At 34.2% G+C, this 17,984-nt stretch overlaps 1 protein-coding gene across 6 annotated transcripts in view; it reads right to left on the bottom strand.

Moving 5' to 3' along the window:
* The window catches only part of DCAF6 (DDB1 and CUL4 associated factor 6), an 85,865-nt gene that overhangs the window by 17,490 nt on the left and 50,391 nt on the right, over positions 1-17,984 (bottom strand). For 4 of the 6 annotated variants that reach the window (XM_084298468.1, XM_084298470.1, XM_084298471.1 and 1 more), the window contains 5 exons: positions 14,136-14,241; positions 10,260-10,375; positions 9,337-9,420; positions 8,837-9,161; positions 3,942-3,983 (listed from right to left, as the gene is read on the bottom strand). In XM_084298468.1, coding sequence (XP_084154594.1) covers positions 3,942-3,983; positions 8,837-9,161; positions 9,337-9,420; positions 10,260-10,375; positions 14,136-14,241 — 673 coding nt within the window. The remainder of the gene's footprint in view (positions 1-3,941; positions 3,984-8,836; positions 9,162-9,336; positions 9,421-10,259; positions 10,376-14,135; positions 14,242-17,984) is intronic. The other 2 variants (XM_084298469.1, XM_084298473.1) reach the window with 1 other exon arrangement.

The raw sequence follows: 17,984 nt of genomic DNA, 5'->3' as shown, positions 1-17,984 counted from the left end.
TTCAGCAGGTTTAAGAACAGAGATCTTCAAAGTCCTTATACACTGAAGAGGAAAGAAAATAAAAAAAAAACTCACGTTCTACATCTATTATGCTTTAAAGATCATCAAATTATCTTTCTTACTGGTTTACTTCCATGTGAAGGAAAATGATGGGTGGCATATATATGATAGACTACATATATAAAATACTTGCAAAAATTTTAATTAATTATTCATATGCATTTGGTTTTGTTTGGGAAAAAAAAGATATTGTTTCTGTGAGAAAGTAAAAGCAATAATCATTTAATAATTATTCTGTTACCAGCCGCATAAATGATCATGGCTTTGGAAACAGCACACAGCTATTTAGCACAGTGAGACCCTTTTGGTTTCAAGGCAATGCCTGCTAGCCTTACAGCTACTGCTTACTAGTATTCCCATTTGGATTTTGGGATGGTGTGTATTTATCCACATTAATTATCAAAAACACGTGTAGTGGAAACGTTGAGAAGTTAAACATCATTAGGTTTGACAAAGCAGTGAACTTGTCTAGCTCTTTTAGAAGGGTTACTTGCTAGATAGCAGCTAAAAAGGTCTTGGGATTAGAAGATGTTGTTAGAAGTATCTAACCAGTATTCCTGAGTAGTTTCTTATATAGTTTTTGGTTACAGCATCTCTATAAAAGTTAATGTCTCCGTCTAAATTTGTCTAATGCGCACATTACAAAAAAAAAAAACGTCAAGGATATTCAGCACTCAGAATCATGCATTTTTAAATAAAAGCAGAAGCACAAAAGCAACTTTTGATAAAAACACTGTCTTTCAACTAGATTCAGTTCTAAGTTAAAAATATATATATATATCATTTTGGCTCTTATTTGTGAATGGCATGAATGGGATGATACTTAGTTCTCTTTTAAAGTCAATGACTACCTTCCACAGTGAGAATGTAGCCAAGCACATGTGACTATAACTGTGATACTGTTATCAGGCATTTTAGTAACACACTGCTAAAAGCAGCAGCCTGGCAGAAGCAAGTCTTCTGCAGTAAAGATACACGTGAGCCTAATCTAATGCTATTTCACAACTAAGAACCTCTTTTTTTTTGTTTTGTTTTTGTTTGAGAAGGTTTTGCTTCTCCATAACTACAGATTTTCTGTACGCTTTTAAGAAATGTGAAGGAAAAAAAAAAAAAAAAGATGGCATTTGTTTTAATGGCTTTTTAATTTACACTTATATTTGTGATAAGCAATTCCTGTCCATGACAACTTGAACTTAGGCAGTAGCCTAAGCATTTGAATCATCAGTAGATACAGAAGCATGCTGCGCAATCCCTTCCTCTTTCAAAGTTTGGCCAGAGCTAAGCCTGACGGCAAGCTACTGTTTCCTCTGTTTCCTACTGTTTCCAAACTCCACACTCTTTGTAGTAAATTTAATTATCTGAATATGAGATAATTAAATTTATGCACATTGTGTTGGCATTCCTCAGGCAACTCCATCAACTGATGAAACTAAACATTATTTATTCATATTCAGGCATCAAATAATGAAGATGCCTGAGAAATGTAGGACATAGATTAATATTATTGGTATTAATTTCACAGAACAGAAAATGTTATATGTCTTGTAATGTCAAAGAAACTGAACTTTGGTTTAGTTATGCCCTCATACTCTGGGTAGTTCTCTGACTTTAGAATAATTCAGTACAACTGTTCCCTCTGAAGACATAAAGCTAAATAATGTTTTGCTAAATTTTGTGCTACCTCATTTCCTATCTTACGATAAAGTTGGCGTGTACAGTCTTGATGAGATTGAGCCCAAGACAATATACAGTACTTTCATCATCTCAGTACCTTGAGGTAAGATAGAAGATATTATTTCTAAAAATAAGGACATAGGCATGGACTAGAGCACAACTTTGTCCCTTACAATCAGCCAGATTGAAGACTTTGAAATCAGTTGTTATAAACATTAATAATGAAAAGAGCATTTAAATTAAACCCTACATGAGTGGAATAGGCATTCGAAAGTGAAACCATTATATTCTTTCAATTAAATAGCCAGAAAAATGGAAAAAGATTTAAACATACAAGCTAAGTCAAAAAACTTTGTCACATAGGACATTTTCTGTGTGTTCACAAATTGTGACATCTAATAAAGAATGACTTTTAAACCAGTTTGTTTATTATAGTACAATATTTTTTCTTGACAGAAAAACACAAGGTTTCTCTGAAAAAATATATTTTTTGAGAGCTGCAGACCTCAGTTCCCCATGTATGTTACTCAACAATTTCTGGCTAACTAGCCCTGCTTGTTTTAAAACAACTATGCTTATCTATTAGTTAGAAGAGTGACAGTCAAAATTAATGATACGTTTTTCAGAAGAGGGAAAACTGAACATCACAATTATCTATCAGCTGAATCTGTATACAATCTATAGCAATTCAGCTACAAACTGACCCAGTGGAGGCCTGATGCAGTGGCTGAGACAAAATTAATCTGGTACCCTTGATAACCCTCTTCTTCCAAACACCATTATTCCAAACTAATCGTCTCTTAAGCTGCAGCAGTTAGTTAGTTGTAGGGCTCATGTGTAGTTGCTTCCTTTTTGCACCCCTCTTGTCTCAGCTCTGATTACTCAGCTAAAACAATATTGATTCATCCAATACTAAGGGTATGTGTCTTCTAAAGTTTCTAAATTAACTTACACACAGAGCCAAACATCATCTCTTCCTGCTAAGTACCAGGAACCCTGCTCCCTTCTCTTCTGCTCTTTGAAGTTAGTCTTTTTTCCTTGTTGCCATCTTCTCATTTCAACTATTTTTCCTATCCAACACAACTGCAGGGGACCCAGGACACATTACCATTAACTTAAAAGCTGCTTCTCTGATGCCTTATGGTCATTTCTTCATTGACTGCAGAGAGTAATCCACCTGCCAGCTATCATGTTCCTGCCCAAGAAATTCCAAGCATGTGTTGTAACACAGCGACTTTTTACACAGGCAGACAGTGATAGGACAAGGGGGAATGTTTTTAAACAAAAAGATGGGAGATTTAGGTTAGATGCTAGGAGGAAACTCTTCAATTCCAGCTAAGTTTGGAATGCAAAACAATGAAGTGTGCCTGTGGTATTTTCCTCAAAGCATTTAAAATGCAGGATTCAGGTTACGTTTTCTATAACACCACATCTCATGCCTTTTCCTTTCTGGCCACAAAAAAGCAATATGTTGTTTTTCATCATTAGAATTATTTTTACCCATTTGTTTTCCCGTTTCCCTTATCTATAACCTTTGACATTAAATCACTGTAGATTGTTTCTCCCTCTTATCTCACACAGCCAAGCACAGTTGCCCAAATTACTTTATATGTTCTTACAACTAATTCACTCAAGTATTTCGGTGAGGAATATGAGATCAAGTGACTATTTCACTTAACTTCATTAGCAGAAATATTCTGTAAGATTTAAAGCTTCTTTTGCTAAACATGTATTATCAAATATAACTTTGATAATTACATCTTGTTCAAGCAAAAGAAAAAAAATATGAATGGTCTTTGAGATGTTTATTCTGATATCTTTTCCAGAACTGGATGTTCTGCACTGTGAGACAGAGCAGATCAGCAGTGGCACATGCAAATATGACACGTTCCTCAGCTGCTGAATAAAAAAAAAAAAAAAAAAAAAAGGTATTTGCTTTTCACAAACTACACATTTTTCAAATTCCATTAATTTATGTGACACACAATAAAAAGGTTAATACATTGTTAATTGTTTATATTGCCATTTCTTATCAATTTCCATGCAATACATGCAGCTAAATATAACTCAAGCAATATGTTCTGTAATTCATAGCATTTAAAGTATAGTAATTCTTAAAATGCCAGTTAGACATGAAAAACATGAACCTGATAAATCCATTATACAGAAATAAAAAAGAAGAGGGGAGGAAGAAAATAATGAATTACCTCATTATTCTATCACCTATCGCTGTTCCTCTGATATTATATCTAGTAAAGGGAACAACAACTGAAGTCATTCAAAATTGCTGGATATCATGTTTTTAAAGGTTAGCATCTATTACAAAATGAGTTCTACTTCTTCCGAGATTTGTTCTCCTTGATGTGTTAGTATATGAGACTATTTTGATATCAGCAAAAATAATATACAGATTACATATTAGTACACAAAGTTGATTTTATAAAATGCAGTAATTCTTCATAGATTATAGCAGAAACGGAAGCAGCTGCAAAATCATTTCCATTTTACATTTGCATTTGTTTTAAATTTTAACCTACTAGTTTAAAATTTTCCAGGCTTAGCCTCTGCTCATATATCAGCTTCTGTCAAAGTCCAGATAAAATTAAGTCAGTCATTTAAGTAGGAAAACAGCGCTGAAACAGTTATCTCGACTAAGGGGAAAAATCAGTTCAGTCAGTTAAAAGCTGCACTCTTTCTACATGAAGCACACATATCTTGCTTAGATTGCCTCCCAGCCCTGCTTCACACAGGTTACAATATACAGTGTTAAGGTAAACCATGTTATCTATCTGTTCCAACTAAATTTACTGAACTTAGTAAGATTTAAAGAAGATATTCTATGGGCACACTTCAAGACTTAAAAACCTGCTTATCTCCTCATGTTTGTAAGAGAAGGGATCGTTCCCTGTGGTTTCCCTAAAACCCCCAAGAGGTTATTTTCTCTATTGAGTATCTAGCTAAATGCTCTGCAGTGCAAAATGGGCTTTTTTTTTTTTTTTTTAATTGAAGTATACTCTAGGCAGTTCCTTCTACAATTATGTTAAAAAGAGCATGTATTGACTAGCCCATTATCAATATAAAAATGTAAGTAACTATTTAGCTTCTTTCTGTCACTGGTCTTCATCATCCCTATTAGCAATGCTCAGGGGTTGCAGAAACGCTACAGAAAAAAGAGAGATGGCACATTCCCAATTATTTCTTTCAAAGCAAAACTATTCCTAGATGATTTGTAGTCAACAGTCAGTTGACTTACTCAATTTGTCAACCCACAAAGGACTGTGATATTTCTACTTACTTTGCTGCTAGGCCCTTTTAGGGTCCTTTCCAAATTATTAATGTAGGGCTGCTATGCCCTCTAGGCCCCTTTCCAATTATTAGTGTAGTTGTTGAACAGTCTTTCCTGACAGTTCAGTTTCAGGTTAGAGAGAAACTATCTACACTCATTATGTTTTGAGAATTTTAAGCATCTACAATAAGAGTTTATGTCCCTTGTATCAATACTTAGATCATATAAGTGAAATATAAAGACCCAGTTCTTGGTTTGAACACATTAAAATTCTGATTTCTGCCTAAACATAATTAAAATAATGATGGTTCTGTAAACAAAGTGGACAAAAATATCTATTCACAAATTTGAAATCTACATATATCTTACTAAAAACTGTACAAACCCAGCAAAGTTGCAGCAGCAATTTCATCTATTTAAGTGCAAGTACTAACAAAACAGATATCAAAGGGGGGTTTTGGCCACTTCTTTTCCTTAAGAAGTTTAAGATCATGATTTCAGAGACTCAGAAGTATATCCTCCTTTTCTCAGTGGAAGAAGTTGCACTTTACAGTAAAAAGCTGACTCTAAGACAGTTTTCTTTATTTTCAATTCCCCAACCATCGACTTTCTCCTTTACATAAGCAATATGTATTTAATAGGTATTAAAAAAAAAAAAAGCCCTAAGATTTGCTGCAGATAAGAAAAATACTGATGTTATATACTGGAAAAGGCTTATTAGTTGAACAACTTTTAGCACTGTTTCAGAAGGCTACAGCCCATTATTTTGTCCTATAGATTATTTTTTGCCACTTTATAAAATAGGCTCATAAAAAAGTAGATTATTGCACTCTAATTTTATAACCTTCTCTGGAAAGAAAAAAAAGCCACAAACAACTCCTCCTACATATTCTAGACAGATGAAATCTACTATATTACTTCTGTATTAATGCAATTAATTATCTCAGAGATGACACATGGGAAACTCAATTATTAAGTAAACCTGGGAAAATGAGATTTAGTAAACTAAGTGTTAGGTAACAATTTACTAAGTGAGAAAAGATAAAATGTAAGCCTAGAAAAAACATTCTGGTAGAGTTAAGCACCAGTCTTACAGGCAATTTTATTTAATATATTGCTAATGATCTTTGAGCAAAATGTAGGAATGTACTCATGCTGTGCATTAAAGACATAAAGTTTGTTAATTTTATGAATATAGTGGGGACTGTAGGACCTTGAGAAAAAGAGCTGGGAAGAAATTCAGTAGTATAAAATTGATGGTTATGTACTTCCATGCTTCCTTCTGGTAAAAGATGGGAACACATTAGCTGGAAATGAGGAAGTAGGAAAGAGTTCAGTAATTTGACTGACGTTAGGTCTCAGCAAAAGCCACCACTATGAGACGGCCATAGGTGAGAGAGGGGAAGGATGCAACTACAACCCATTGATGCTTCTGAGAATTTTCTCTAGACAATGAGCAATCATGTTAATATTGCTAGCAAAGTCCAAACAGCACAGTGTTGGACTGTCTGGTCTCCAGCTTCAAGAAAGTATAACTAGGAAGAGCAAAGGTAGGAACCGGTAGGATGGTGGAAGAACACTACAAGTTTTTACTGCTAAGAGTACAGAAAATCTCAGCACACTAGCAAAATAAAAGCTGATAATGAAGAAGGTGAACAGCATTGAAATGATAAGCATTGGGCATGAAAAAAATATTATTTCGATCAAAATACTGTGTTAGCACAAACCAAAATGACTATAGGAATGTTTAGAAGCAACTTCCCATGTGTTAAAGTGCTGGGGGGATTTTATGTAAATTTGGTCAGTTTCTGAAAAAGATTATAGGCTGTAACATCTGTCTTAATAGCAGAGAGGACTTCCAGTTCCTTTCACTCCTTTTCATGAGAGATACAAATACTAAGATGGCTTATAGCAAGCCTTTAAGACCACCAGTGCCTACTTTTTCTGTCTGCAAGTCCAAATTCATTTGGGCACACACTCACTCTTCTTCAGTAGATCAGTGGACATTTAGAAATGCCTGAGACCAGAAGAATAGGAGGAAAAAAAAGTAAACATATATCTGAGTCATTTGAAATTAAACTTCACTGCTTGCACAAACAAAGACGACGACAAAATGAGGTGGTCAGGCATGAAACCTGAGTAATGAAAGCATGGAAGCAATCCTAAACCAGTATTAACTAAACAGAAGCTTTTTTCAGATTTTATTTGGGGGAAGAGTAAGGAAGGAGGGGGCTGCATAAAGAATTTTAACTGCATTATTAATATAGTTGAATGATTTTTCCTATATGAAAAATTTAAACTGCTACAGGAAGAAATCTTACTACATGCAAAGGAAGAAAAAAACAGTGCCAGACAAAAGTGCAACTTCATTTAAGATTTCCACGCTAGTGGGAAGCTAGTGGGCGAGGCTATATGATACTAGGAACTGTCATTCTTGTTACATTACTCCAAAAATTACTACATAATAGAGATAACAAAGTGCATGAAGAGTAGCTAAGAATCCTACTTGAAAGCAGAAATGGGATTAAAATTGCAGAGCTTTTCACAGCTTGCTCTTTGACTGCTTCAGCCACACAATGAACATTGGCTTTGCAGTAGAAACTATTTCAGTCATTAGCTATATACCTGCAATTAAAGTCTACTTACTACTGCATGGACAATTAATGGATTCAGACAGAACCTGTACAAGACAACTTTTTCATAAAAAACATCATTTAGTGAGCAGAATTATTTATGCTGTGTAATAAGAAACTACCAGCCTTTTTGTCACTACTAACAATGTGGTGGCTTATAATTGTTTTTTTTTTAACCACAAATTATTCAAAACTTCTTCTATATTCAATTATTAGATTTCTTCTGTTTGCCTAATGAATACATATTGCAATGCTTCCAGTAACGAATTCACATTGCTAGCATAAGAAATTAATAGCAAGAGAACTTTGAAGAGGACAGGAGTAAAGCTAAGGCACCTGACAATGGGTTACATAAACATCTGAAATATGTGAAAGATATTTTCTTAACTCCAGCAATAATGAGGTTGCTTAAATAATTACTATAACTTCTTAAAAGTCCAAGAACTGAATTTAGTGAACAAAGGTATTAAAAAGAGCAATACTGAACTGGAGGCTAAGTTTACTGAATGATCAAACAATCATGAACATATGTCCACATTTTACACAGAAAAAAATATATGAAGTGTACCAAATGCACCTTTTCTTAGTGATGACAATCTTTACTAAAGTACCTTTTTTTTTTTTTTTTTTTTGGACTGCTATACATAGATATTGAATAAATATTGAATAACTGAGAAAAAGGATTACAGAGTTTCTCCATCAGATAATAAAAAGAATGATTGATTACGTAAGTCTTAATGTATGTACTGCAGAAAAAAATTAATGAATAAAAACAGAGAATAGCTCTTGCTTTGTCAAGGACAGAATATTCAAAATACAATTCAAAGAAAAAATTTAGGCCCCTGTGCCCTATATGAAATTTTATGAGCTTTTGATAATTATGACTCAAGTGAGAATAATCAAAAACGAACTGCAAATGTTTATCCTTGGGGTACTCAGTAGGCACAAAATAAGCAAAAGCAGGTATTAGGTCCATGGGAGCTTGCCTGGCTAAGAGGGAAAATAGAGCTATAAATATCTTATATATAGGCAAAATAAGACTCAAGTCATTAAGCTTGTCTAGCTGTCCAAAGAACAATTTAATTAAGTAAATAAAGCACTGGCCGCTAGTACTCCTACTAAAAAAAAAAAAAAAAAAAAAGGCAATTTGCCAGGCAGTAACAGAGACAAATACTCCTCTAACCTGTGACCTGGTCCTCCTCGATATCTTGCCCCTGGGATCAGAACAGGATCATCGTCACTATCATCCGTTTCTTGAAGAGCTGAGGTCCTGGTAGAGGACTCTTCTGGAGTTGCAAGCCCTGAGGATTCTGGGTGTGACTGAGGTTCATCATTTGCAGCAAGCAAGTTGGCAGTGGATTCAGTACTTTGCTGATTTGAAACATCTTGTTGTGCGCTTTTTTCACAGGAGGTTTCTTCTTCTATATTTCTGGAGCCAGTGTCAACACTGGGGCTATTTTCTTCTGGTTGGATTCCAGGATGCTCAGTAACAGGTTGATCTGATACAGCTAATAGAAAATATTGGTCAAAATAATCCACTACATCAATTATTATTGCTTATTTTAGAAGGTACTATAAATTGTCATAGGAATTAAATTATACATATTGAGTTTATATTAGAAATTTAGTTTTCCATTCCCTACTTCTTCATATAACAATACTGAAAAGAGTACAGACACATACTTGCTTCTGTTGTCTCTATAGTTTCATCTGTAGTTTTCAGTTCTTCATTACTTGTGTCTTCCTTGTGAGATTCATCAGGAACTCCTGAATAACAACTTAATATTAATCACATGATTTCACATATATAAGCATCTACAGTGTAAAATAATCTACATGGGACTAGCAGTCCTAGATCAAACCAATCAAAGCAATCAAAACAATCAGAACGATACCCTCCAAATTCTACATCTCACTTTACTGAATTTTTGGATACTAATCACATAAAAATCAGTATATAAAAAACTATCTAGTTGCTCAGGTCAATACATTAACAAAGAAAAAAGTGTATCTTGTTCCTTAATGAACTTATATCCTACAGATGAAAATTTAGCTGCAAAAATAGCACTAATAGTCTTGAAACAAAAAGATCACTTACTGAAAGCTATTATTCCTGAACACAGAAATTAAGTTATCCCTCCATTAAAAGAGATTAAAAAACAACAACCCACAATTCACTAGAACCAGTAATTTGACTTGACTGCCCTTTTAGCAATGAATTGCTGCAAGACATCCTCACATAACAAAATACAGTGAAAGCTTGAAAGAAATGTAACAAAATACTTAGCACTCATCATGACTGCAAACAGAAGCGCTACTATTTTTCAATAAAAATTAGGGCCAAAATGCCTTTAAGAAAAAAGAATGAGGGTTTTAGAACTAAGAACCAGAAAAGCTATTTTGGTTATGTTTATTTGCATCTATCTCAGGTCGGTACCTTTTTCTTTCCAAAAAGAAAGGAAAACCAAACCAAACCATGTTCTGTTATGGCTATATTCTGCCTTCACATGCATGTGTATGAGACTCCCATTGTGTTCAGTGGTAGTCATGATCATATGAGAGCAGAATTTTTACCTTACCATTACAGAAGTAATGATGTATCTTACTTGTTTCTTCATCTTCAGGTCCTGACTCTTCTGAGGCTTTTGTTTTTACAGCATCTTCTTGGCCTTCAGTTTTGCAATGACTTCCACTCCCTCTAGAGCTTGAATTTGTGCTGCTCCTGGCAATGTAACATGTAAAGAACAAACAAATAAACAAAACAAATCCCCCCAAAAATTAGAAATAATGTAAATTGATAAGAAAATCAATGCAAGAGCATAGCCTTCATCATCTTTCTCACCGCAGTCTCACTGGCAAATAACAACCTTCACAGGAATTCCAAAATTTTCTTTTATTATGTCCGTTGTCACTCATTCCAGAGTCTTCCTCTGCATCACAGGTTTGTTTTTTAAAGAACAAAGGATAAAGTATTTCCTTATTGCTTATCATATTTCTCTGTGAGAACTCAACAGGATTTGCTCTCTTTCATTATTTACACAGTTTCGTACACATAAATGATCAGAGAAGAGACCTTATTGGGGGTATTACAAGCTGTCAACTGAGCACTAATTACATACATGCTCTTATCACATCTACTTCAAAAACTACTTTAGATAACATTTTCTATTTTATTCACTGTTCACTATTGTTTCTCTACCTTTTGAGCCACAGACTTTTGATGTTGGCTTTTAGTCCTCAACATTTTGTTATTTTTCAAGATTTACTCTACGCTGGTATATTAGATTTACTACCCATTCATGTTTAGATTAGATAATTATTGTTGAGCACAAGTTTTTCTTTCAGAGAAAAATTCCTCAGGAAACATAACACAGTTTTTGCAAATATTGTCAAAACTAATGTTTTTGAACTCCCTAAAAAGACCTTATTTTAGAAAATGAAAAGCCTTCTTCCTGATCTCTCTTATTCTTTCTCTGTCCTCATCTTCATTTTGGCATCTAAAAGTGAGGCAATTCACTAGACAAAAGCAGATACAAAGATGAGTTATAAGAGTTATAAGCACGATTCTTGAGAATGTAGACAAGTATTTTCTTACCTGTGTACATTAGTACTAAACTATTCTACAAGTTACATTGTTAGAACCAGCATGAATCATGCTTTGCCTAGATTCTTGAGAATCTAACCTAGGCTTCAATGTTTTTATTCTTTACATTAAATATGAGAGTTTTTACTCATCTTGATAAGCCATAGTCAATTTACTGTTGTACTGGATTTGGAGTATGTGGAAAATTTTTCTTAGCCCTTGTGTTACTTCTTCCAAATCAGTAATTTTCAGCATTGTTTTTGGACAGACAGGAAGGGACTTTTTGCACACTCAGTTTTGTTTTTTTTTTTTTTTCTAAACCGTGCCTCATATGATATAACCACTTTTATGAATGTAACCACACTATCTGAAAAGTGATTAAGATATATTTATTTTTTATGCTTAGAAATCTACTTTTCAGTGAATTTACACTCATTTATTACTCTGCTTTATTTTTTACTTCAGTGGTATTTTTCACACCAGCAGAGGTGTAGAGGATGTTTTGTAGAGAACAAAACAACACCCTATGCTTTCTTTACACTAATTAAGACTTACTATCTGCTTCCATAGCAGGTTTTCTGCTTGTCCAAGTGGAAGGCCCTCTATTTCATTCACACAGCACTCCCAAATTCCAGATCATGTTTCTGTTACTTGTCCTCAACTGCATGATTTTTATTTATTTTTTACACAGGATTTCACCCTACCTCTACTATTTCATTCTACATGGGTTTTTATTTAGCCTCTGGACTGACAGTGCCTTGCAGTTTTGTCACACTAGGAAATGCTTCTTCCTCTTAACACAACCCACTGTAAAAGCTCCATTAAGCTCACTCTTAGGTGCAGTTTCTTTATCAGTTTACCTACCCCACCTTGTAACAGAAGTTCAACACAGCAAAACAGCAAATACATTCTTGAAAGTCCAGACAGGCTCTCTATACTACACCATTTATGGTTCACGAACCCATTATTCTGTTGGAAAACAGTACTGCATCCTGCATACTCCAGTTCCCATAATTTTGGTTAATTTCCTATGTACTGCTTGTTTTAATGCCTTTTTATCAGGACTATTTTAGATTCTAGAATAATGATACCATTAATCTTAACAGATCATAGTGTTTAGTCCTTCATTCTCCTTTGACACTATATTTGATGTTTCTTTCTCATTCACATGGTGTTAGTGTTGGTGCAAGAGATTTGTTAAAATACTAGCTACTAGACAGAATGTAAGCACCATTTTCTTTTTCCAAATTTCTTAGATGGAGAACCTCCAATTTTCCTTAATTAAATTCCAACTCCTACTTTCACTTGAGTTGCATCCAGCTCCTGTGACCTTTTCATCAACACCCTCACCTTTACCAGTAAGTAATATACAGTATTTATTTACTTTTTACTTACTCTCGTTATTTCTTAACTGCCATTCCACCCTTGCTTCAATAAGATTAAATCATTAAAAGACCTTTATCCTATCTGTTTTAATACTCTTTGAAAAGTTTAACCAAAGTTAAGTTTTAGTAGTTTTCACTTAGCCCTTAATTCTTCAATTTCATATTTTTGTAACGAGTAGTTTTCCCATCCCTCATCTCCATCTCCTGTACACATAACTTTTTCTTAATACTATTTTTGATGCAGCAGTTCATTGAAATTTGCTGTCTTCAAAATCATTACGTGTTTGAAGTATAAAATTCATTTTTCAAATTTTATACTAAAAATAAACACAAACAAAATGTTGATGATGTTTAAAAAACTGTTTTCTGTGATAGAGTGATAGCTAGCACTTTATTATAATAAAAAACACTATCAAGAATAAACAGACAAAACATTTGTTAATGCTCTGTTCCCTTTGGGAAAACAGCGTATCCTAAAAATAGTAAACAAAAATGATGACAAAACTAAACACAGAATTAGTTAAAGCATTACAACCAAAGTAATTTTTTCAAAGCTTGCTAAATTTGGACTTTAAATAGAAATACCGTCTGATAAGACTGCTCTAACAGAACTGTCACAATATTTCAAGTTCACTATAGGCAAAGCGTTCATGCTGTGAAAACACACAGATCACCATTTGAACTTTCCAAAATGCTATGGATGAAATTGTCCGTATTTGTTTTACATTTAAAGCCACAGCATTTAAGAGTGGCTATAAACATGTTTTTGTTTTTAAGTAAGAAAACCTAGTGAGCATTTTTATTTACTATCTTTATGATATTTTTTAAAACATGGGTAAAGGAATAGAATTAAGAAGAGATGAAATAAGGATTGTGGTTGTTTTGGTAGGTACTGAGATGTTCTAATGATATACATCCATACAAAACCAAGTAAGTCAGGCCAGTTAGACAGTATGGGTTTCTTTATTATCTAAAATCACTGTAATATCTTAGCAGTCCACAAATTCGATATTTTAAATATATGAATGAACTTCGTGAATGCACCAACACTCCTCAGTCACACAAATAATAACTCCATTGTTTTACAACTCAGGAACTGTGCCACAGAAACACTTACTTGCTGAATACTATATAAGAAGTCTGGTAAAGCAGAGAATCAAAACTTGATTGATAACCTCTGGACCACCTTTCCATCACCGTACTATCTTGCTTTAATCAGATTAGTGAATGCTAAAATGACTCTCAGTTTTGATGGAAACAAATAAGTCTTTTTAATGCTAATATAGTGGGAAATCTATAGCAAAATATCATAAACTCTTGCATAAATTCCACATTAAAGTAGGACTGTCTTTTATATTCTGTATGTGCTAAAGACTCCAGCCATTTCAAATTGCATATATACCTACTGGAAAACATACATATATAATATGGAAAAAATATTTGTATCTATGCTAGATCAGTGTCAGTGAAATATAGTTGTCATTAACAAGTCAAAAGCAAAATTAACGTCCTACCACTCATCAGTGAAGTCCAGTTTTATTGTGCTCGTAGTTGTTCCTTCTGTACTGTAGTGCAAACTTAAAACTGGTTCACCTGTTCCCGTTCGTGGCTTGTCACTTTCTGTAAATATGGGGTTGATAAAGTTTGGATGAGCAACAGCAATGTACATAAAGACGTTATATTTCTGAAATTTCATTTAATTATCTTATAAAAGGTCAAATATGGTAGTAACATGTACAACATCTATTTAAGATTGGTTACGGCCCAAGCAAAAAGTTAAGAAGTTTCATAGTAAACAGATTTATACTTCGCAATGCTTTAAAAATAGCCTAAAGTTATTTGTATTTACAAGAGCGAACAAAGAAAATGCTGCCCTTCAACATGCACGTAAATAAAATTGTCAGCTAGGTACATGTACACACAATACAATCCTTTAGGAGCAGATCTCTTTTCTGTCAAGTATCTTAATATGAACGTAAAGTGCTTTAGAAGTGATGTTCAATCCTTTCTGCCTCATGTAAATACACACAAAGAAAGATGATGATCTATATTATATCACATTACAATAACTCGAAGCAGAAGTGGAGTACTTGCAAAACAAAATATTCATTACATCTAAAGGCAAAAGAAGTCAATCACATTGAAAACCATTGCAACTCTGGCAAACTTAAGCTGAATATATAGTTTTAAGGACTGTTCAGTGGGCACCTTCAAAAAAGAACTGCTAAATAACATCAACCTTGAATAAAATCCATAGTCACACTACCTACATGCATGGCCCAATATCCATTAATGCTTAAGCTGGCCATGGTCAACAGCATAAAATTAATGTAAAGTCCCATCAGACAAAGCCTCATGTCAGAGGTGCCAATCTCTCAAAATTCAGATGATAGAAGTTTGTTTAGTATTAGGCACCACTCAAATGACCTGAAACTAATCTACATACTCTCTCTTTGCACAAACACTGAACTTTTTATTTCAGGACTGTTTGGACAAAAGAGCATCAAATTTTCTTTGTTTAATAGAGTACAGAAATTTGACTAGAAGTATACTTGCAGTACTGGCAGCAGACTGGCACTTATAAAGTAAAAACTTCAGATCATCTTTGGATAAACAAGAACTAAATGCTAACACTGAAGAAGCACAAGTATACAAATTCCCCATGCACAACAGCAATGGCTACAATATTGCCACGGGATATTTATTTTAAAAAGAAAAACAAAACAAATAAACAATTACATTGTAGGAACCATGAAACAGCACGCAAGAATTTAACCTAACCATTAACACTCATTTGTGAACTGCTGACAAGAGAGAAATCCACTCAAAGTGTCAAAGCGGTAATCAGTGCTCTGAAGAACTTTAAATATGTATTTCTATTGTATTTCTATTCTGAAGAGAATCTTCTATGTGAAAGGGCATTGATATTTGGGCATCCTTTCCTAAACAAGTACCAATACTGATTGTTCCAGGATACTGCATATGTTATCAGTAGCTGGACACTATTAGAGTAAAAGATAACATAGTTGAAGGTCTGTTTATTTTCTTTGTCACAGGTGGAGACAAGACATATCTTTAAACCAGGAACTCAGATAATTAGAAGACAGACAACTTACCACCTTGAATAGTCCAAGACAGCCATCAAACAAGGATAATGCTATAACCTGATGCTACTATGCAACATTTGCTTCATCGCAAAACTAGTTAATATTACCTACCAAAAAGTAAGTGAACATCATTAAACTATAATGAATCTAATCGAATGCTTGTCTTGTGTTATAAGATGATGTGATCTGAGCTTTATAGAACTCATAAGAGTGCTTTCCTGTCTTAATATCCTGTCTTTAAAAAAATAAAGCAAAATGCTGAAAGACTGTCTTCTGACTTACTATGGAAGCAATACCTGTGTTTATTCAGACCCAAAATATTGGAAGAATTGCCTTCTTTGCTTAAATGCTTACAGAAATAACTAACTGAGAAATGACTTTTATAAATTCCTGGAGAAAGATAGCTCTTAAACCATACTGTGTAATCATTTTTTCTTGTACCTACAAAAATGAGCTATGTTTTGGATTGGGTCAGTTTCTTCTTTAATCTGTCTTTAGGAAATGAAATTGACACTAATAGGAACACAAAACTTTAAAAGATCAGACAAGAATCTGATAATAAACTGCAGAGAATTAGTTGTGGAGTTCAACTAATCTATACTAAGCTCACTGCTAATGGAAAGCTGAGTGGGTGCCTATGTGGAAAAGGCTAATGAGCTTTGCCTAGTACAAAACTGAACAACCTTTTAGAAGAGCCACATAAAAATCCAGAAGTTGCGAACTCTGTTTTCAAGCACAGAGTGACTGCCAAAGACTGAATAGATCAGAGGAAAGCAATGTTCTCTTTTAAAACCTTAACCTCATCAGACCAAATCTATTTCACATCCAGAGCCTAACAGGAAAAGGAAGAAGAAAAGTTGCATAGCTTCTGTGATTTAGGGGACAGCTATTCCTAAAACTATTAATCTACTTACAAACCCCCATAAAGTAAAAACTGGTCTAACAGAAAGCTATAGCATGTCAACACCTTACTAAGCTGTATTTCATATTCCTCAAAAATACCTTGAAACTTCACTTTGATTTTACAGCCAAATACATTATATTTTAAAGATACTATCAACAACTTAGTCTTATTTCATATTCAGTCCTGTCACAGAAGACATACTTTATAACGTAAGAAGGTACTTTGCAACGTCAACCCTTACAACTGAAGACCAAATTTCATTCATAACCTTATGACAAATAAAAGACAGAAACTGAAGGCAATGCCCCATGCTTTTTTCTCTTAGAAAATGAACCTGTGCAAATGTAACTTCACACAGATTTGGATTCTTACCTATGAACTGGTAAGAGTTCATAAAGACAGGTTTCCAGACTGTATTATCTAGTTAAACTAACATAAGGAACTTCAAGCTAGTTTCCCACATCTCAAATGCTGGCCACTTCACTGATATATTAATAAACACATGTGAAGAAGACAGATGACTCTTCATTAAAAACTTTCAAAATATTTCCCATCCAGTACTAATCATGATCTCCTCACACGACAATCAGCTTTGTACATTCTGAAGGTATACAATTTCTTCTTCTGGTTGATTCCCCTTCTAATTACACTTCGTGCTGTGTTTTACAAAGAAGCAGTACAGAACATGCCGTGCCATGCAAGAGGCACAGTTCCAAAATTCTTCAGCTTATACCTGCAGAGCTCACTTTAGACCTGGAAAGCTCTGTAGGCATACCAATGCCCAAGAAATTTGTCTGTCTGAGGCAGAGCCAATCAGCTGGGACACAACACATGCTGACATTTTCCAGGACTTAAGGTACAAAGAAACGAAGAATTAACTGTGCTGTAGTTGACACACCTGCTTGTTCAGAGCCAGCTCACATACCTGTCAAGTGGCACTGAACAATCTGACATGGACATCACACTGTTGTGTTGACATCCCATAAAACCTAGAATTAACGTTCAAATACCTAGAAATATCACCGCTCAATATGGCTTCTTTGTATGTAGGAAGAAGCATTAATATAGTATGGCATGCATATACTCATTTGCTCTTCAAAGTTACCAAGCTAGAGCTCTGCCTTCAGGTTTCCTCTACTCATATCAATTCAGGAAGTTCCTAGAAGACATAATATTGCCTTTGCACTGGAACAGCTCTTAGAGTCACCCTTCATTATTACAATCAGAGTCAAACTAAATCTCCAGCTTTGATCATTACAATCCATTTGAAACCTATTTTGTATGGATGGGAAGGACTTACAGCTTCTGCTGGAATGTCAGAAAAAAATGGCATTATAAATATATTTTTGTAG

This window comes from Netta rufina (assembly GCF_964035555.1).
Source record: "Netta rufina genome assembly, chromosome: 1".
Lineage (NCBI taxonomy): Eukaryota > Metazoa > Chordata > Aves > Anseriformes > Anatidae > Netta > Netta rufina.
This window is presented reverse-complemented; position numbering and strand designations above follow the sequence as displayed.